General features: G+C 41.4%; 1 protein-coding gene across 3 annotated transcripts in view; it reads right to left on the bottom strand.

Moving 5' to 3' along the window:
- Nucleotides 1-10,426: 10,426 nt before the first annotated feature.
- LOC147870686 (transcription-associated protein 1-like) overlaps nucleotides 10,427-21,577 on the bottom strand; it is a 28,268-nt gene continuing 17,117 nt past the window's right edge. Inside the window, exons 5-10 of one of the 3 annotated variants that reach the window (XM_087342156.1) lie at nucleotides 21,316-21,401; nucleotides 20,824-21,045; nucleotides 20,278-20,483; nucleotides 17,270-17,359; nucleotides 11,055-11,531; nucleotides 10,427-10,600 (exon numbers count right to left, since the gene is read on the bottom strand). In XM_087342156.1, the coding sequence (XP_087198282.1) occupies nucleotides 20,478-20,483; nucleotides 20,824-21,045; nucleotides 21,316-21,401 (314 nt within the window). In that variant the 3' untranslated portion in view covers nucleotides 10,427-10,600; nucleotides 11,055-11,531; nucleotides 17,270-17,359; nucleotides 20,278-20,477. The remainder of the gene's footprint in view (nucleotides 10,601-11,054; nucleotides 11,532-17,269; nucleotides 17,360-20,277; nucleotides 20,484-20,823; nucleotides 21,046-21,315; nucleotides 21,402-21,577) is intronic. The other 2 variants (XM_087342155.1, XM_087342157.1) reach the window with 2 other exon arrangements.

Raw genomic sequence — 21,577 nt, 5'->3', positions numbered from 1 at the left:
CGAGATTAATCGAAAGTCAATTTTTGAGAAGGCAAATATCTCCCGATCTGTAGGCATCTGAGAGACAAACCTTATGTCACTTTGAGGGATTGTATATGTCAACTTCCTGTCAGAGTCACGTCAATGTATGTCCAAGGGTTTGGAGGATAGAGACATTTTAATTTTTCGAGATTATTCGAAAGCCAATTTTTGAAAAGGCAAATATCTCCCGATCTGTAGGAATCTTGAGAGACGAAACTTATGTCACTTTGAGGGAACGTATATGTCAACTTCATGTCAGAGTCACGTCAATGTATGTCCAAGTGTTTGGAGGATAGAGACATTTTAATTTTTCACTGTTATTCGAAAGTCAATTTTTGAAAGGCATATATCTCCTGATGTGTAGGAATCCGAGAGACAAAACTTATGTCACTTTGAGGGAACGTATATGTCAACTTCATGTCAGAGTCACGTCAATGTATGGCCAAGGGTTTGGAGGATAGAGACAATTTAATTTTTCGAGATTATTCGAAAGTCAATTTTTGAAAAGGCAAATATCTCCTGATCTGTAGGAATCTGAGAGACAAACCTTATGTCACTTTGAGGGAACGGTTATGTCAACTTCATGTCAGAGTCACGTCAATGTATGTCCAAGGGTTTGGATGATAGAGACATTTTAATTTTTCGAGATTATTCGAAAGTCAATTTTTGAAAAGGCAAATAAGTCCCGATGTGTAGGAATCTGAGAGACAAAACTGATGTCACTTTGAGGGAACGTATATGTCAACTTCATGTCAGAGTCACGTCAATGTATGTCCAAGGGTTTGAAGGATAGAGACATTTTAATTTTTCACCGTTATTCGAAAGTCAATTATTCAAAGGCATATATCTCGCGATGTGTAGGAATCTGAGAGAAACAACTCATGTAACTATGAGGTCACGTATATGTCAACTTCGTGTCAGAGTCACGACAATGTACGTCCAAGGGTTTGGGGGATAGGGACATTTGAATTTTTTGAGATTATTCGAAAGTCAATTTTTGAAAAGGCAAATATCTCGCGATCTGTAGGAATCTGAGAGACAACACTTATGTCACTTTGAGGGAAGGTATATGTCATAGACATGTCAGAGTCGCGACAATGTAAGTCCAAGGGTTTGGAGGATAGAGACATTTTAATTTTTCGAGGTTATTCGAAAGTCACTTTTTCAAAGGCATATATCTCGCGATGTGTAGGAATCTGAGAGACAAACCTCATTCAGTGTGAGGACACTTATATGCCAACTTCATGTCAGAGTCACGTCAATGTATGTCCAAGGGTTTGCAGGATAGAGGCATTTTAATTTTTCACGGTTATTCGAATGTCAATTTTTCAAAGGCATTTATCTCGCGATGTGTACGAATCTGAGAGAAAGAACTCATGTCACTATGGGGTCACGTACATGTCAACTTCATGTCAGAGTCACGACAATGTACGTCCAAGGGTTTGCAGGATAGAGAACTTTTACTTTTTCGCGGGTATTCGAAAGTAAATTTTTCAAAGGCATATATCTTCCGATCTGTAGGAAACTGAGACACAAAACTCCTGCCGTGTCTTCAAACTGTTGGTAACGTATCTGAAACACGCATGTCATTGCTAAATGTACCTCTGACTTTTCTTCACGGTGGTACTGTCTTGTCTCAATCTCGTACGTCTTAGGTAAATGTACTCTTGTCGTGTCTTATGGAATTCATCGGAATAAAGTATAAATATCACAAAACAACGCACTTGCATACAGCACACCAGCTCAAGGAACACAATACATCATCATACAGTAGCGTATGACACAATAAATTGCCATTTGAAATATTATAATTTCTGTGTGATGTGTGACTAATTTTTGTCTTAACAAACAAAATACGAGCTACAAAACATGCATGATGTGGGTGGGTGCGTGTTTGGGTTAATCTTCTTATGGATACATAGATTGGTAAATACATGAAGGGATGGATAGATATGTAGATGGGTAAATAGATAAATAGGCAGACACATAGACAGGAGACAGAGAAACAGATACACAGAGAGAGAGAGAGAGATAGAGATATTCAGATAGATAGAATAGATAGGTTATATAGGTAGAGAAACCGAGATATCTAAAGCCGGCCTGATAATCTTTTATACTCGTACTATTCTGTGGCCTGAGTGAACAACCGTCTGTCATCAAATGTTATATGAGTAAGGATCGCTTTTCACTACATCCTCGATGTTAATTCTGAAAATACCTAAACCCCATCTCTAATGAGTATTTGTATTCATAACATATTAATAATATAATTGGCTTCTTTCTCTAACTAACGAAAGTAAAATATTTAATCCAAGAATGTATTCCACACATACTCAAGTGTAACCACTCATGTAGCCAAAAATCTATTATGTCATATGAAAAAAGTAACGCAGTCCTAATACACGCCATGTGGGACGCTTGGCTGGAGAGGCAGTTATTAAGTACAAATTTATTTCTGCAGTAATTTTTAACTAAATTATGATATCAATCTTATACCGCATTGAATCAAAGAAGCTACTCAGGCACCTAGTCTACAAATTATGTCTACCGATGTTCATTCCCATGTTCACAGCAGCTGTTACTAGACACTATATTATCTTCACATCAAATTTTATGTCTTCCCTTCGAGGTTTTCTTTTACAGACCCAAAATCCGTATTCACTTGTAATTTCTAAGTCATCCCCGATTTTTACCACGATTAATACTTTATTTCTGGATCCTCTGCAAGTCCGCGGTTCAACTACCGACAGCGACACAATCAAGTTCGGTCCAATTCAATAATATACACAGAAGATACCGTGAATTTTTCCTTCGGGTAAAACCGGCTGGAACGTGATGCTGTCCACGTATCTCCATCTAGCTAGCTGTTAAAGATGCACGTACCTAAACCTTCAATAACCCATACGCCTTCATGCCGTAGTGCGTAATTAAACACGGGCGCAACTTATCTTTAAAAAGAAATTAGTCTATCACGTGTAAGTAATAAGATGAGAAAGAACGAGAAGATGAAGATTTGCAATTCGTTTTCCTTCAAGGATGGAAATAAGGACTTCATTAGATAAAACCTCTCAACTACGGGATACTGGCAAAAACTAAGCTACAAACTACTACGACTACTGCAACATTGAAGAGATAAATTTCACCCACCAGCGATGAACTGGAGGTTTCTCAGATGACGTCGTCGCTGGACATGGCAATCGTCCGTTGTTTTTCGTGTCGTCTGCTACAAGTTCACTCACGTTTCAGAGCTACGCGCTGCCTCCATTCACAAAGCAATGAGCAATTTTAGTTGACTTCTTTTTTTTTGAGGGGGGGAGGCTCTCTATGATTTCTGTATTATTTGATTTATATATAATATGAGCGACGTTCTTTGCAAATGACTTGACAATGCGAGCTTTCATAACTCTGAAAGAACAAGGGAATTAATAGAAAGTGTCGGATGCAAAGTTGTATTTTTGCCGTCATACTCGCTAGATTTAAATCCAATTGAGAACTTTTGGTTTGCCATCAATGCACACTTTAATTTGCTAGTACGCTACTATATAATTAATAATTATAATGTAACAAGTCATGGAAATTTTAGCTGCTGTTAAAATCTGATCTCATTGAAAGTCAACTCATATGCGAAAATTTAAAGACGAAATAGTGACATATGTCGTTCCTCTACCTGTTATAAAGGGAGATGGAAACAAAGGTATACAAGCAAGTGTTACAGTTTTCGATGTTTCTACAATCGGAAAAAATAAAAGTACAAGTTATTTATTTATTTATTTATTAAATAATATCTTGAACATAAAACAATCTGAAAACTTCATTTAAAATCTCAGTGGCGGGCGTTTCACTTATTTCGGCTTCAAAAAGCCTGTATTATTTTATTCACACTTTATTTGCATGTGATTTCGTTGTCCACTACGTCTCGTCTCTAATTTCAGTGTGAATCTCCCATCAATCCACACTTTAATGTCCTAGTACCGATGCCTACGATATTATAAAATTTCAATCATTTCTCAATTACTTTCACTGAATGAACTTTGTCTACGTCAGAGGTGGTCAAATTTGGACTGTACGTCTGTCCTGCAATATGATTGTAATCTAAGGGCAAAGCTATGTAAATAAACAACGATAATGTAGTTTTCAGCCCCATGAAATTTTCCAAATTGAAAATCTTCCCCGCTTTATAGTTTGTGTTAGCAGACGCTTAAGTCACCTCAAAATTACTTAACTTGAAAAGCTAGCCGTTACTCAGATCATCAAAACAGAAAATCCCCACTTTTTAAAATCCTCAATATCTTCTATATATGCTTTAGCAAAGCCCACCACTGCAACTTAACGCATGGTCTGTGACCTCACACCCTCAACATTTCTAATATTGTGGGCAAACTAACTGCGTCTTTGCTGGATTCCGCTGATATTCCGTTGCAGCGCAGCGGCTGGACTGCAGGGTCGATGATGTTGTTAGTGGTTAAGAATGCATGCAGCTACAACTCTACTCTAACCCGTCTATCCTCTGAGGGTAGGAAGAAGGCGAAAAAGAAGAAAAGAAAGAAGAAAAAGAGTAAATAGAAAGAATCTGAATTCATTTTGCTCAAGGGATGGAAACAGCAAAACATTAATTGGAGACTCAAAATTAAGGAACATTGGAAGGAGTTTAACCCCTGCACCCCAGGCGTTAGTCGTGTGTTAATTTAAAATTAAAGTAATTCGTTTCACTCGCCAGCAAAGATGGTAGAAACGAAATATGCCGGAGAGATGACCGCCGACACTGGAAACACGACAAGAGTGCAGCGTCCGGGTTCCCCGGAGCGTGTAGACGCAACCGCACGGGTGAAAATGCCATGAAGATCCTCCTCTGAGTTTCGGAACCACGAAGATTCACTTGCCTTTCCCCTGAAACGAGACAGAATGTCCCATATAATGACAAGAATTTATATGTAGGGTCTGAAGCTCCATATTATTTAACAGTTTATTAACATTAATTACGATGATAGCAAACCAAATTTAAACATAACAGTGTGTTGTTCATTAATATTTACAACTTTTATTTATCAGACTAGAAGACAAAAGATTCTAAATTCATGGTCAACGTTATTTTGATTAGAACATACAAACAGCTTGGTTGAAAGTTATCTCCTAAACACAACACACTCTTTTCTGAAATGCTAGACTAATTATAGAAAAAGCACTCATTAAAAGCAGCTTGGGGGGGGCGGGGGGATGCGGGTATTATCTGTCCCGACACTACGCCTCGGCCTCGCAAGATAGAAATCTGTGCCTTACATCTTCAATCTGCGCGTAAATTGTTATCTCCTGTTCTCACTGTGGTGATTGTGATGATTAAGTTTGCCGACGTTTAGGAAGTGATATTGCTACCTCCATCATAACAGCGATGATGGTGGGCCCTTGTGATGACGCAATATCACAAAAGACATTCATAAAACATTCTTCGGTTATGATTATTTGCTCCCAAGTGATTTTGGACCTTACGGGATAAAATTTATAAATAACCGTTGCCATGGTAACGCTGCTAAGAGATGTTGGGTCTAATCGGATAATTATTATGATTATTATTGTTTACTACTTTACATTTTTGCCGTCATTCTTAGCGGGCAATTTATTAGTCTTAAAAGTTTGTCCGTTACACCCCATAAAATGGCAGGATTCTTCTAAAAGATGAACTTGAAATTACATTGAATAAAGCAATAGCTGTCTACATTTAATGTGTCTTAAAATATGCTTCAGAATACTAAAAATCACGAGAAAGATCTCTAACGATTGTCTGTCGACGGGGAGAGATTCGAACCCGAAACCTATCGAGTAGGACAACTCAATATTTTTCTTGTATGTTTACTTAGCCAACTCTCCTGATCTGTGGAACTAACCCTGACCGATCATTAAACTGACTACGTGCGCGATGAGGGACCATACATCAAAGGAAGACAGTGATTTCTATCTACACCAAGACATTCCAACAGCACCAGGTTCTAGCCAGTGTGCTCAACGCTTAAACGGGTACGGGGTTACTGCGACCTGCTGTAAACATTTGACCAGTAGCGAAGTATTACGGAACAGAGAATGACGTTCACACGTTCATAATCCCATGCTCTGGCAAAACAGATACGGGTGTAATTTTCCAATATTCAATTTAAAAGAAATTGGATAATAATCATTTTATGCGGAAAAGTTTACAAAGATATGAGAGACTCAAACAAGGAACAGAAATGTGATTAGTCCGTGAAACATTAAACAAGAATAATCTCTTTTAAAATTGACATATTGCAGAGGATATAGAGTCTGGATGTAATGACTCATACGACCCGGATTTAAAGAAATCAGATATTATTCGTTCAAGTATCATGTGGAGTAACAAATATTTCCGAGGAATATATTTCTTCCATCCTCAGGGCTAAAGATTGGTGAGCATTAATGTTACATTCTACAACATTAGGTGTAACTGGGAGGATAATATTAAAATTGATCTTACGGAAGTACTTTTCAAGGTTGCGAAATGGATTAATATAGCTCAGGAAAGACACCAGTGACGGGATTTTGTGAACACTACGCTGAACTTTCCATTCAAGGCGGATAATTTGACTGGCTGAGCCTATTGTTAGCTTCTAACTCCCACCTCAGAAATTCGCAAGACTACCTTTGATGGTCATATCGATGGCAAAGCATGTAAAATTTAAAAAAAGAAAGTAGTATGGCATCTGGTGTCAGTTCAATAAAATAAATTCTTTCTAAAATAATTAATAATGCCATACACGCATACGATAAAAATAGAAATTAAAGTCTCACTGATTATTACAGAAATTTGGACATATAATAATAATAATATTTGCTTTAAAGGGTTATTTGGATCTGGGACCATGCACAGCTACTGTATAACTCACAGTCGAACGCACGTATATGTACGATGGTGTCCGACGCTACCAGAAGCTTGCTGGAATATCGGCTGGATACCGGCCCTGCGATACGACCTTAAGGTCAAAACGTGCCCCCCATTTCCAAACAACCATTCGCAGTCAATACTCTTCGTTTCTAACACGTACTACTAACATTACACAGGCCGATTTTCGTCAAATTCGATATTAACTGTATGTCACTATCTGTTACCTTCCATTGGTACTATCAGCCATGACCCTTGTTATTAATTTATGTATTAAAAGTACAAATCCACGATTAAGAATATCCATAAATTTAAATTTGCATGCATCTAGGACAAAAAATTTCTGAATGGATTAGGCATTGGACAAGGCAGGTAGCTCCAAAATTGACTTTCGATATTACGCCCGTGCGCACAGACATGTTTAATTTGTTACCATGCACTTGGGCAAACATTACACGGATCCCTAGGGTCAAATCAACAGGTCACGCCGCCATTGTGCCAATTCTTTCAAGTACTGCATAATTTTTTGAAAGCGTCTCCACGAACAGCGGAGAATTTTATGGAAGTGCATTAAGACGCACTCTTTCAACCAAGGTCAACAGTTCATGACACGAAATAACAGAAAAAGATAATTATTTGTCTGAATTCGATTCCACAAGGAATTTAATCCATGGTTACACGTGATATGAGCAATGCGACAAAGTTGGAGAATGTGTAATATTCCTAAGAATTCCATTCACGCAGTGCATTTATTGAGACTATCTGCTGGTTTCTTCCAGCTTAAAACATGTTTTCAAACACGGCAGCAATTTCTTTCTCGTACTGAACACGTACACGTGTTCAACCTATCAAATGGGACACGAAGTGCTGGAAACAGCGACTTCTTCAAGTTTTGCTATTATTCTCGAGACAATGTTCAATGGCGCAACAAATATTCGAGCTGAGGAACGGCTGGATTTTAGAGCAACCCACACCTGAACGCGGTCCTAAATTCGTCAGAATCTGTCGAGAATCGATGAACCAATTTACTGTAACCTGAGTGTCAACCCATCCTAATCTTCGGAACTTATTAAAAACACAGACAGAGAGAGAGAGAGATGCTTCAACTAAGTTAACAGTCCTATAATATTTCTTGATGATTTAGACAGGCGTAATACTTCGTTTCTCACTCTGTAAGACAATCCGAACTTGAAAACACTTAGGGAAAGAGATTCAAGAAGATTATTTACAAGCGAGTGGGGCGAAGTAATACTGATAAAGAAAAAGGCATGTAAACGGTACATTAAGCCTTCAACAGAGAATACTAAATACCAATTAGTTCAATTCTGAAAGTTTACTTCAACGTATGTACCAAGTGTTTTAATTATGATGCCTTTTATATTTATGGATTTTCTATGATTCTCACTATAAACAGCGATCATTTCCTTAAACAGCGTTAACCAGTTGATCTTCGTAATGGTGAAGAGTTGTGTTTTCTTCGCGGTACGGACTGGATTCTTAAATATTATTCAGACGAACTATGATTCTCGGAATAAACAGCGATCATTTCCTTAAACAGCGTTAACCAGTTGATCTTCGTAATGGTGAAGTGTTGTGTTTTCTTCGCGGTACGGACTGAATTCTTAAATATTAATCAGACGAACTACGATTCTCGGAATAAACAGCGATCATTTCCTTAAACAGCGTTAACCAGTTGATCTTCGTAATGGTGAAGTGTTGTGTTTTCTTCGCGGTACGGACTGAATTCTTTAATATTAATCAGACGAACTATGATTCTCGGAATAAACAGCGATCATTTCCTTAAACAGCGTTAACCAGTTGATCTTCGTAATGGTGAAGTGTTGTGTTTTCTTCGCGGTACGGACTGAATTCTTTAATATTAATCAGACGAACTATGATTCTCGGAATAAACAGCGATCATTTCCTTAAACAGCGTTAACCAGTTGATCTTCGTAATGGTGAAGTGTTGTGTTTTCTTCGCGGTACGGACTGAATTCTTAAATATTAATCAGACGAACTACGATTCTCGGAATAAACAGCGATCATTTCCTTAAACAGCGTTAATCAGTTGATCTTCGTAATGGTGAAGTGTTGTGTTTTCTTCGCGGTACGGACTGAATTCTTAAATATAATTCAGACGAACTATAATTCTCGGAATAAACAGCGATCATTTCCTTAAACAGCGTTAATCAGTTGATCTTCGTAATGGTGAAGAGTTGTGTTTTCTTCGCGGTACGGACTGAATTCTTAAATATTATTCAGACGACCTACGGCTTCATGGGGTTAATGATGCTTATTTTTTCATTTCAAAGAGCACACATAAAGTTAATTTATGAACCCTCTTAGGAAGGGAATGAATTATTTCGGAAGATTTAGTAGCGGTGAGACTTAATATTAAACTGTGTTTTTGTATAAAGAGTATCCAGAGATGTGAATCAGACTGCAGTGACTCACGATAGACTCAAATTTCGGTTTCCTTGCAGTTGTAACCCTTCAGTTTCCATAACAGAGGAATTTCATTGATTAGGAAAATACATCAGGTACTCAATTTGACGATATTTTATATTACTATACACAGAATAAACTGAAAGTCCACAAAACTGCAATTTGTATTAGCGAAGAGTAATTATAACTGTTATAAATTACGCCTTCATAGCTTTCTGACTCGAGATACTGTAAACTGGTGCAGCTTTAATTCAATATATATCTCTACTGTGTTGCTACAAGTGGACTTGAATATCAACGCACTTCCTCTTGGTCTACGCTCCTGTATCCCATCACCATCCTTCGGGATACAACGCAGAACGATACTTCGTTCTGATGACTGCCTCAATCAAGCAAAGGATGTTGAAAATGTTTCTCCATATTTTGGGAACCTCTGCTCTATACAGCACTACATTCTAGCAGCTCTGTCTAATTCCATCACCGCGTAAAGAACGCCTACTCAGTCGCGTCCCTGGCAGACGGCTAATCCAAATCAATACAGACTCCGTACGCAATACTCGGTCCACCTAACACCAACAGCATTTCCTTACGAAATTTATCCAACAGAAATGAAGTAAGGACGACCAGTCAGTTTTTAAAATTTCTGTGTCTATACACGAAGAGAAAGGCTTTGACCAGTTAAACGACTGTCAGCTACACGATGACTGCCGTACATGTTTACATCAAGAGAGACGCAAGAAACTGGTCTCATACCGCAAGTGTGCGTGTCTATCACGTCTCTGCGATTGTCTGCATTTTCTCCTTTTCTAATTCTCAAATGATCTGTAACTTTTCCTTTCTGTTTCCAACTCATAAAAGAACTCGATTCCTTACCGTACGTAGGGGGGTTTCAAACATTCTTTGATTTTGGCGATATCGGTACCTTCGCGAAATACCACCCACGCAGACCAGGCTTTACTCAGACACTACATTACCGTCGAGACATACTAATTTCTAATTTCCCACAGAACACTATCTACGAAAGTCATTATAATTTTTAATCAACCTCGAAATAATACATCACCGTACTCACCCGAGTCCATCGCTCGCTGGTGCCTCATCGTTTCAGACGTCTCGAGCCAGACGACGTCACAGAGCAGCGTCCAGGAGCGAGACGTGGAAAAATCTTCTGGTTCAGAGGTTCACGACGGCGATGAAGAATGATGATATCATAATCACCGTGAATGTGAAGAGGGCTCCGCCAATCACCTCAAAGCAGACATAATGACAAGAATTTATAATTACGTCGCTTCTGTACTGAACCCCCCGAGGAGGAAATTGCCAGATTACGTTACTGAGGCCACGATCGTCCCAGGCCGTGAGGTGGTACGGTTTGGGGGGGAGGTAAAGCGGTGAAAAGTCAAAAGAAAACCAAATGAAACTACTTCGAATAACTCCGGCTGGGTATCCAACTCCAGACGCCCAACTCAACCCCCACAAACCCTGACTTGCCTTCAGACTTTCTCCTCGAGTCGTTCTCTCTCCGGCGGACACACACAGACTGTCCTAACTGCCCTGCTGTCTGATCAGGGTCTCGAACTCGCCGACTCCAAAGAACTTAGAGAGGGGAGATAAGCCACTTCGAGCCATGAGGCATGGCTCAGTACGTACGCTCTGAAACTCGATCAGTGGGCATTATCTGACAATATCTCATTGTACTCACCGGAGTCCTTAGTTCGCTGCTGCTGTAATATAATTTTCGGGTTGTCGTGTTAGCGACCTCACGATGTAAGCGGCCGTCATCCTCACCGCTCCGTAAACCTCAAGTCTTGAACGAGTGTCACGGAGACGGAATGCGTGGGCAGTATCACAGAACAATCAAAACGTAAAATAAAATAATATCTCAGAATACTTAGTTCAGTGTTGCAACGTCATTTCAGCCATCTTGTCTTGTGTGACCTAGGCCAAGTCACGTTTTATCCTCAACGTACTTTAAGAACTCTCTACTTCAGAGGATGGAATATTTCATGCAACTCACCTTGAATGACTTAAGCGGGTTCGCGTTGTACAAGACGTAGCACCCGGGGACACACAACAGGACACATGTACTCTCGCATGTGCGTTGTCACAGTCCTAGAGAAAAATATATAGACGATCTTATATCACTCCACTTTCTCCATGGAAAAGCGACGTAATTCACCTGTAAAGCCGCCAGACAGAAATGCCTATAAGTCAGGGTCGTTATCTATCCGACCAGGTTAAATCTGTATTCATTATGATAAGGTCAAATCCAGGAGTCAATTATAATCAATATTACAATTTTCATCGATTTGTGCTTACATTACACGTACAGTGAATGGCAAAAGAGGTGGAAATCAACACAATAAGAATTTATTATTATTATTTTCGCTTCAGATTCCAGGATTACATTTTCAATGGTGCAAGGGTTAATAAAATCTAACTCAAAGACGTTTGTAATTTCTAGAGAAAATCGGTTAGTATTTTCACTATCACGAAATCGCCTGCATTCTTTAGAGCTTCGTACTACCACCACGAAACCTTCAACAACTCTTTGGCTGTCGAATAAATCGAGAATTAAACCAAACACAAGCTGAGACGTAATATCAAAATGGCCGACTGAAGCCCCAACTTACCTAAAGACTGCGTACATACGCGCTGTACCGAAGCAGGAGACAGACAAACGGAAAGAACTCAACTTGTTCGAGGAAACAAGTTTCGCGGAGCATGCTGGGAAAGGCAAAGATGAAAAACTCATCCAACGCGTGTCGGCAGAGATGACTAAGGGGCAGATAAAATTATACGTCCAGTAATAAAACACTAAAAGCGAAAATACTACGAGCAGCGAAAACTCAATGATTTAATCGAATGAAACCAAATCGCGGGACCGAGGATCCTGTAAATGGTCGTACAGAATAAAACAAGGCTCAAAAACATAAAATAAATGGCAGCGTCCTCTGTGCGGGAACATCGGGACCCACCACAAGCGCCGTCCCGCACAGAGGGCGCAAGAGGTTATTTTGCTTTAAGAGGTTTGTTTTAAGTTCCTATGACCACTTAGCGGCTGGGGTTGAGCCCCCCTGTCGGTATTATTCCATATCAATTACCGCGCTTTCGTTGCTGGTACTATTTTCGAATTTTGAGTGGTCCTCTCATTATACCTAATCTTACTATGTTCCTGCTATATCCCCTAGACAAGATCTGTTGCCAGGTCGGTTAGTCGAAAGAGTTGAACGACTCGCCTCGCCCACGAGGTCCTGTTTTGCGTAGCGTGCGAGCGCAAAGCCAACGAGTTGGACTCGTCCGACTCGGGTGGTTCGTTGGAACCCGGCGCCCGGGCCATTGTCCGGAGCCGGGTCCGCGCCTCTGCTCGCTCAAGAAACGGCCTGGGCCTCCACCTCCCTTCGTGGGGCGCGGGGGGGTTAGGGCGCGGGGGGTTAGGGCGCGGGGGGTTAGGGCGCGGGGGGTTAGGGCGCGGGGGTTAGGGCGCGGGGGTTAGGGCGCGGGGGTTAGGGCGCGGGGGTTAGGGCGCGGGGGTTAGGGCGCGGGGGTTAGGGCGCGGGGGTTAGGGCGCGGGGGTTAGGGCGCGGGGGTTAGGGCGCGGGGGTTAGGGCGCGGGGGTTAGGGCGCGGGGGTTAGGGCGCGGGGGTTAGGGCGCGGGGGTTAGGGCGCGGGGGTTAGGGCGCGGGGGTTAGGGCGCGGGGGTTAGGGCGCGGGGGTTAGGGCGCGGGGGGTTAGGGCGCGGGGGTTAGGGCGCGGGGGTTAGGGCGCGGGGGTTAGGGCGCGCGTTTTGAATTCTGGTTGTGGATCCTATGTGGGATAATATGGGGATTTTTGGTGGGGAATCCTGCAGGATCGTGGGTAATATTATGTGGTGAATCCAGGGGAATATCCTGGGAATCATGGGTTGCGATCGTGGGAAATTCTGTTGGAAATGTTTGGTGGCAGATTCTGCTAGATCTGGGTAGGGAATCCTTGGTGGGGATCCTAGGAAATCTGTGGGGAATACTAGGATGGTCATGGGGAGTCCTGGTAAATCCGAGGAATCCTGGAGGGGGTTATAGGGGATCCTAGAGGTGATTGTCTTCGGGGATCCTGCCGTGATCCTAGAGGGCAGTGTCCAGGGAATCCTGGGGTCCTAGGAGATCCTGTGGTTCCTGGGATATGGTGATGCTGCAGGGATCCTGAGGGGATGGTCCCGGGGGGGCGATCATGTGTAGGGGTGACCATGAGGGTTGGCCCAAAGAAGGGGATAGCCCTGGGAAGGGGTGCGACTGGGGTAGTGGCCCTGGGGTAAAGGGTGTGGCCCTAGGGTGGCTGGCTAGCAGAAATATTGGTGAGAAGATATAACCTTGAGATTTTTTAAGACCAGTATCTACGAAACTATTGGGCCGAATTTGTCGTGGCTTCCTTGACCTATACGTGACCTCATTTTGACATGAGTATGGTCAATCAGGTATTTGCCGTTTGGCATAAATACGTATGACCTTGAGAATTTTAAAGACCTCTATCTGGCAAACTATTGGGGCGATCTTGTCTTGACTTTGTCATGACCTTGACCTAACAGTGACATCAATGTTACAAGAGAATAATCACTCTGATAACTGACGAAGATGTGAGGGCGAAATAATGTACAACAGTGGTCCCCAACGCGGTGCCCGCGTTGATACGGAAAGAGGTTATACTAAATAATAAAGGCCGTTCAACCATGAACATTATAAAATCAAAGCACAGTTCTCTACGTACTAATGCCCATCTTGACGATTGCGAGCAGCAACATCATCCTACTCTCCCAAATTTGAAAAACTGGCCGATAAAATGCAGCGCCAAACATCACACTAACTTCCCACTTGAGTAATAATAATTGTACTTATAAAATTACGTATTTTTGATAGCGTGGTTTCTTGTATCTTGTTTCTTGTCGTGTTGTTTTGTGTATTATTTGGTGTCCGTATCTTATTTGTCCAGAGAAAGGAAAATTTGGCTTTGTTAATTGGTTGGTGCCCGCCACGATCTCATAAACTCTCAAATGTGCCCTTGGGCAAAAAAAAGGTTGGGGACCACTGACGTAAGGCAATACTTGCCAAACATTATCATCAGTGCGTTTGGTGTAATAACGCACGTCTGCTGATATCGAAGTTTCAAGGTTCCTACGTGCGGATATCCGTATATCCCATGTATACATAAGATCGAGATTAGATACATTTCTTTTGTACATTCATGTATGTCTGATGGTACTCATGTTGATATGGGTTGCCATTATCCACACATTGAAGGCAGATTCATATTTATTTATGACGGACTTTGCCACAGTACGTATGTGTTTGCCGTGTGGTATTCTACGTCCATACAGCATCCAGTTGATGTGATGTGTCCAGATGGGGGGGAGGGAGGAGGTCATAAATGCAGAGGGAGTTAAAGAGAGAAAAGTAATGCCGCACCAGCTTGGACCAAAAGTTATATTCTGAGCAAAAAATTTTGAAAAGGAATTCCCACAGTGGCAAAGCGTGACTTTTTCAAAAGTGTTGGCCAAAACCCACTCCGGGATGGGGGTCAGGGGAGTTGAAACTTTGGCAGTTCAGTTTTTGGATCGTAATTTATCTTCCATGATGAACAATTAAGTGTTAGCAGTCGAGGTTTGGCTAACATCTTAGCTTGGTAGGTCATGTAATCCTCTACTTACCCCCTCAAACCAGAACTATATTGTAAGATTTGAGGTTTCCACAGCAGATATTGTTTCTGTCATAATTGCGTTTGCGCAAATAGACTGGGAGCTTACGCCTGAATGAGGTACCCATCAACGCTTGTAGGGGAAGGTATTCCCATATGTCATTTCAGATAAATCCATTCAAACAGCACATCCAAGTTACTGCTATTCTATTGGGCACACACTCCAGAAGCATCTATACGTTAATGTGATTAAGTCAAGGTTGTGTACAATGTCTTCTGTGGTTTAATGCGTCACTGGGACATACGATTGTGTGGGTCGTATTAACCCGGTCAGTATCGCACTCCATTGCAGCAAGCTGCCACTACAAACAGTCCTACATATCGGGTGGCCATTATGTCCCATTCCACTTGCATGAATAAACGGAAAATCAGTTAACACTGACACGATATCTAGTTGCTACAGGTTGCAGCGTGAACTTGTAACTTAATCAGTACACGAACTGTAAAGAAGTTCTTGACATAATCTCGCACAGTGCTAGGACAATGGATGTAAAATAAAATGTCGTGCCTTTAGTTGCAACGAAGGTAACTGTTGCGAGCAGCGCCAACTGGGACAATCATAATTAATAAGAAAGCTGGTCATGTCGTTGACCGATTAACTAACTAGATGGCTTACCGAACCAGAAGGTTCATCACCGAACTAACCAAAGCCCTCCACCGGACCCTGTCCTGGGCCAACAAAATCCAGTCTCCTTCAACTCCTATCTCCCATAGATCCCGCCTGAGATTATCCTCCCATCTACGTCTAGGTCTCCCCAGAGGTCTCTCCCCCTCAGGCTTCCCGGTGCAAACCTCTTGTCCCATCCATGCACGCTACATGCCCAGACCATCTCATTCTTCTCGACTTAATCACCCTGACAATATTGGGGGAGGAGTACATATTTTTAAGCTCGTCATTGTGCAGTTTTCTCCATGCCCCATCATCTTCTCTCCTAGGCCCAAATATCCTCCTAAACACCCGATTCTCAAACACCTGCAATCTGTGTTCCTCCCTCTGAGTGAGAGACCATGTTTCGCACCCATACCACACAACAGGCAAGATTATTGTTTTGTATATTTTAATCTTCAGGTTCTTAGAAATCAGACGGGAAGACAAAATATTTTGAACTGAGATGTAGCGAGCATTTCCGGAATTTAGTCTCCTCCTAACTTCGTCGTGAGCATCATTTTGAATCGTTTTTGTTGTTCCCAAGTATTTGAACTTTGTCACACTTTCAAAGGATTTATGAGCCACCTTAATGTCTGTCGGGTACATCATCGTGTTCACAAAAGCCCGCCACCGGGGTCTATCCTGAGTCAGTTGCATTCAGTTCACTCCATTGAGACCCATCTTCGTAAGATTCGTCTTAATGTTATCTTCCCACCTACGCCGAGGTGTTCCCTTCAGGCCTTGTAAACTTTCAACTCGCCCTCACAACATCGGGTGAGGAGTTCGTCAAGCATTTTTCTCTCTTATCTGTCCCACTCCCGTTTTGGGTCCAGACATCTTCCTCGACACTCTGTTCTCAGAGGCCCTCAGTCTATGTTCCTCCCTCAAAGAGAGAGACCACGTTTTGCACCCATAAATACTTTGCACTCAATAATAGCAAGCATTCCCCAGATTTAATCTGCTGATGTAGGGAGATTCTTCAATATTTATTCTTCTAAATCCGGAATACAATTTCTTTCAGTTCCCTAAAACGCTTTAATAATGTCGATGTATCAAGAGATGAAAAGCGTTAGAATTATTGTTCAGAATACAAACCCCACTTCTTAGCATCCACGTATTTTTATTAAGATTCTGGGCCACGAAACACGTTTAATTCATTTAAAATTGTAAAAAGTTAATTGCCTACTGGAATATTCTTTTATTATAAATGTTGCCGTTAACAAACAGAAGTCAATCTAATGTTACTTGAAATTGTGTTAAAAAAGTTTAATTCTCTTACACGAATTCACAAATGCAGACGAAAACATTAAATGTGATGAACAACAATATTTATAATTAGGAATCCCTTACCTCAAACTTTGTTCAATTGTAGGAGACCACGACGTCCACGGGCAAAGATCAGTTTAATCAAAATTAAAATGGAGAGAGTGGAGGGCGGTTTCACAGATTTCTTAATAATTCTTATATAAGATAAGAACTTGTGATATTCTATATTAGTAAGAATTACCACAAACAACATATTCCCTCCACCTAACATTTACCTGGGCAATACTCATTACAGCTGAATCTAAACGGTGACAAGCCGCTGCATCCAGTCTGTACAAAAAGTCATTATTTCACGGTCACCAACTCTGAAATGACAAATGTTCGTGTAAAAGACAGATCAATGGAAATGTCACCTTATATTTTAAACTGCGGCGTAGCTCAGACTTTTGTGTGAAAGGAAACAATCTTGGATGAAGATAAGTGCAAAATTCCTCTGACAGCATAGCCGAGTTTCCAGGAAATTCCAAAGTGCAATGGCCGTGACATTCCACATGAAACCAGATTCATTCAGAATGGAGTTGCCTCTTTCCACATCCTACGTCATTAGGAACCCTGCTTATTCCAAACTGCATTACAACACTGATATTTAAACACCGCAACCTATCTGCTGTCACACCACAGCGACCAGAATGGCATATCCAGATCACATCAGGCGTTATGAGTAAAGGTGACGATTCTGAAGAAAAAGTAACACACACATCGCGAAGACAAGTTTACTGCAATTACTGTCATCATCATTATTGCCATCTTCTTCCAAACATCTAATCTGCCATATGCAACTTCCGTGCTCATTCTTTCCCTTTCTGACTGCCTCACTAGAATCGTAACAAACTGGTAATATTACCAACTACAAAACATCAGTGCCTTCCTGGACAAACACGTAGTAGCTAGTTTTAACACTTTTCTTAGTATTCAAATTGAGCCGAGTTGTTTTGTAACGATTACGAGGACGAACAAGACCTCAAAACAATGTAGAAATACACGAATTCTGTCGGACAATGTACAAACGTTCTAGGCTACGCTTCAGGAAGTTGTCAAATGTCACTTTCATAAATTACAAAGGGACCCTTTTCCCCCGCCCAGTAATGTATCCAACGCAACGAATTATGGTCGTATCACGTAGGAATATGGTGGGGACAAACGAAGTCAAATCAGACGACAAAACGATGAAGTAAAGCAAACGCGAAAAGCCGTTCAATATGACCTTCGTGACTGTGTGTTCGTAAATAATTTGTTTCGGCTACGGTAAACAAATGATCATTTCCTTGTTAACCAAAGCAACGCGCCATTCATTACGCTAAACTACGTTCAATTTTTCTGCTACCCTTTTTAAAACAATCCGCAAACCTACGCCCACATCTTGGGGCAGATTTTTATTCAAAGTCTTGGTTACTCGTATGGTCACATTTCCAGCAATTACAGAAGCAGCAGTTTGCCAGAAGACAACTGCCTGCCTTCTCTCTCTCGCTCCACACCCAATTCACATAACATGATGGAAGGATGACTGTAAGTGCCAAAGAAACTGGCAGGGTGCTGGGGCCACCAACCCGGTCGCAAATACTTAGACATTCTGTACTGTGGACGTGGGGATTCCCCACTAAGTAAAGGAGAGCCACCAAAAATTTCTTACTTTGAGGAAACATCTCTCCATGACACCAGCAGCAGCACTCTCAATGTAACAACTTTAACAAGTAGAAACACAACAAAATAAAGAAAGCAATTCTGCAAAACAATATTTTGTATCTGACATTACGTCAATAAACAGTTTTACGAGATGAGTTTTAGTGCACGCTGATTACTGAATTGACAGCGTGTCTACACGAGAATTTCTGATTGTGGTCACAATGTTTATTAATATCCCGGGACCCCTTCAACATCGTGATCGTATGTTGATTGACTACCCAATAACAAGATCAATAAAACGTGCAACAAACAAAGCTACGTTCTACCTCCAAGAATCATACGCAAAGGAATCTTCACTCACAGACAGCTCAAACACTCTAATATTTTAACAAAAATCCTGCAAAAGAGCTGTACCACTTAAAGTCCTCTCCCTTCCATTTCAGCGCGGATTCTTACAGTAGTAGTTCTAGAAATGAAAGGAGGGGAGACACGGGTTTCGTATTGTATGCATTTCCTTCCTGATTTCTGCCCTCTAAAAAAAATAACTGAGGGTTTTAGTGGGTGCGATATGGGAGCCCAAGATGAGAGGAAGGAGGGGTTATGTAAAAATATATTTATGAGGGAGCAGCCAAAGTGGTCAACGAACACCAAACAGACATCATATATCATTTCATTTCCAGGTCAACAATCTTTAACCAAACTAAATGGTCAATAACTTCGGCCTGTCTCTCTCTCACACACACAAAAACACAATCTCTACATTCTTCCTATAAACAATCTGACTGACAACACTAACAAATTAGTCTTTCGTAAGCCAAGAACTCTTCACAACCATTTTACAGACATAAAATAACAATCCTGACAACACCAGCACTGGTACATTGTGACCCACATAAGTGGCACTGCCTTTCTATACTTGGTTCCAACCAACCAAACCACTCCTCGATCCTAATGCAAATCCCCTTACCCCACCCGCAACCACGGAATATACCAGAAGTAATACTGAGCCTCATCACATGTCCATGAGACTGACACCTGACAACTCTCAACTTATGGTTAAGTCTCAAATAAATGGAACCTCTGACAGTCATCTCCATTTTTGCAAGCAAATCCAAATTCATAACGAACACCACACCACAAACTTACGACTTTTGTAACCGATCCCCTTGCTCAACACAGCAAACTCTCAAAATTAACCAAAAGCACAGAAAATATCCCGGCAGCTCCGCTCACTGTGCACAAAACTAAATTACTTACACTGGCAAATGCTCACTTATTAATTAGTAAACAGACCACATTAAAGGCTCCTCAGCACTGCACACATCTCACGTGTAACAAAACCTTATCACAAATAGTCACCACCCTCGTCTAAAAAGGATAAATAAACCTCACATTCTGATATCCTATGAACAATATCATGAATGCCTCTAGCGTACCACAGATACTGCAATAATGCCAATCCCTCACCACATTTACGTCTTTCAACATATCAACTCTCACACTTACAGTCACAACATCTAAAGTACCTAATAAAATTGGACAGACTCATCTCTCTCACACAACAACCACATCAAATACATTCTAATGCTCATGTACTCACACAACGAATGCCTGGTTCAGACCGATATCAGTCTCTTGCGGATACGAGGTTCCTTCTTTGTCCCAGCAGGTTTAATCTTCTGACATCAAGTCGGTCTGCCAACTGTTGCCGCACGTACTTCAACGCTTCTCTGGCTGGCAGTACGCGGGTCACGTGGTGCTCAGTAGAATCTGAAGGATCATTCTGTTTCTCGTAATCTGCTACTCCTAGAAAGAGAAAATACATTCACATTCAAGAAATCAAGACATCACACTCTTCTAAGAACACACAGTTTAACTTCACCAAGCAGTTAACACTCCCACCTTAGCCAATGAACAAGCACCTTCCATTTTCAGAAGACAAATTCTGTCAAGTTCATTACAAACCCATTCACAAGTTAACTTTAAATACGGGTCACGACCAGCGACTTGACAAATTCTGAACTCCCTCGCTCACAGATTCATACTGGAGCCTTTCTTTCCTCCCCCCCAACAAATTTAAAACATTCGCCAAGTGGGCCATTATTCCACACGTCATAATACTGCAACTACAAACTCTACAACTCACACACGTCACGTCAGACCCACGCAACTTCCGTTGCCACTGATTCAGTGGATATTTAACGAACAGTTCGCTTGCCGTCGGTTTGGAGCCGAGGATGTTGATCGCTGTCTCCAAGAAAAGAACAAGTGCCAGGTGTCCCGGCTTACAGGGCTCCCTCTCCTCGTGCCCCATTATGACAGCGAGGGAGTCTGTAAACACCAGTCGGTCCATGCCCTTCAGGTTCGCCTGTTTTGATGTCATGGAGAAAGGACGTAAATGAAAGATTAAGAAATTTCAAGCCACTACAACACAGCCAACATCTGTAGCACTTCTACTACTAAGGTGAATTCAACCGACAAGGGGCAAGAGGTAGCCGTATCAATTAGATTTATTTTCCATATCACCATCAGTAATGCCACTTTATAATGCCTTCTGGAAGCAAAGGTGGAAGCTTCACCATCAGTAATATAAATTGTTTCAATGTTGAACAATCTAAATTTATAAAACTGAACTCACCAGCTTCCTGTGATATCGCCACCATTGTGTAGTGACACACAAGGAACACCGTCGTAACTCTTTCATGGCTGCAGCAACAAACACTCCTACCAACTTACACAACAGGCCTTACTGGCTGTTCCAGATATGAAGCAGACGCTTTCAACAAGTTCACGTACTAAATGTGGTTTTAAGAGAGATTTCAGGTTCTCACAGTGGTCTTTGGGTTCTAACACCACTTGGACTTACAGAAAACCAACACCGATTATGGTTTTTAAACATT

This window comes from Zootermopsis nevadensis, unplaced genomic scaffold (assembly GCF_977971745.1).
Source record: "Zootermopsis nevadensis isolate Lab colony 2312 unplaced genomic scaffold, Znev_1.0 Znev_ptg000217l, whole genome shotgun sequence".
NCBI lineage: Eukaryota > Metazoa > Arthropoda > Insecta > Blattodea > Termopsidae > Zootermopsis > Zootermopsis nevadensis.
Note: the sequence above shows the minus strand (reverse complement) of the source record. Positions and strands in the feature narration are given on the sequence as shown.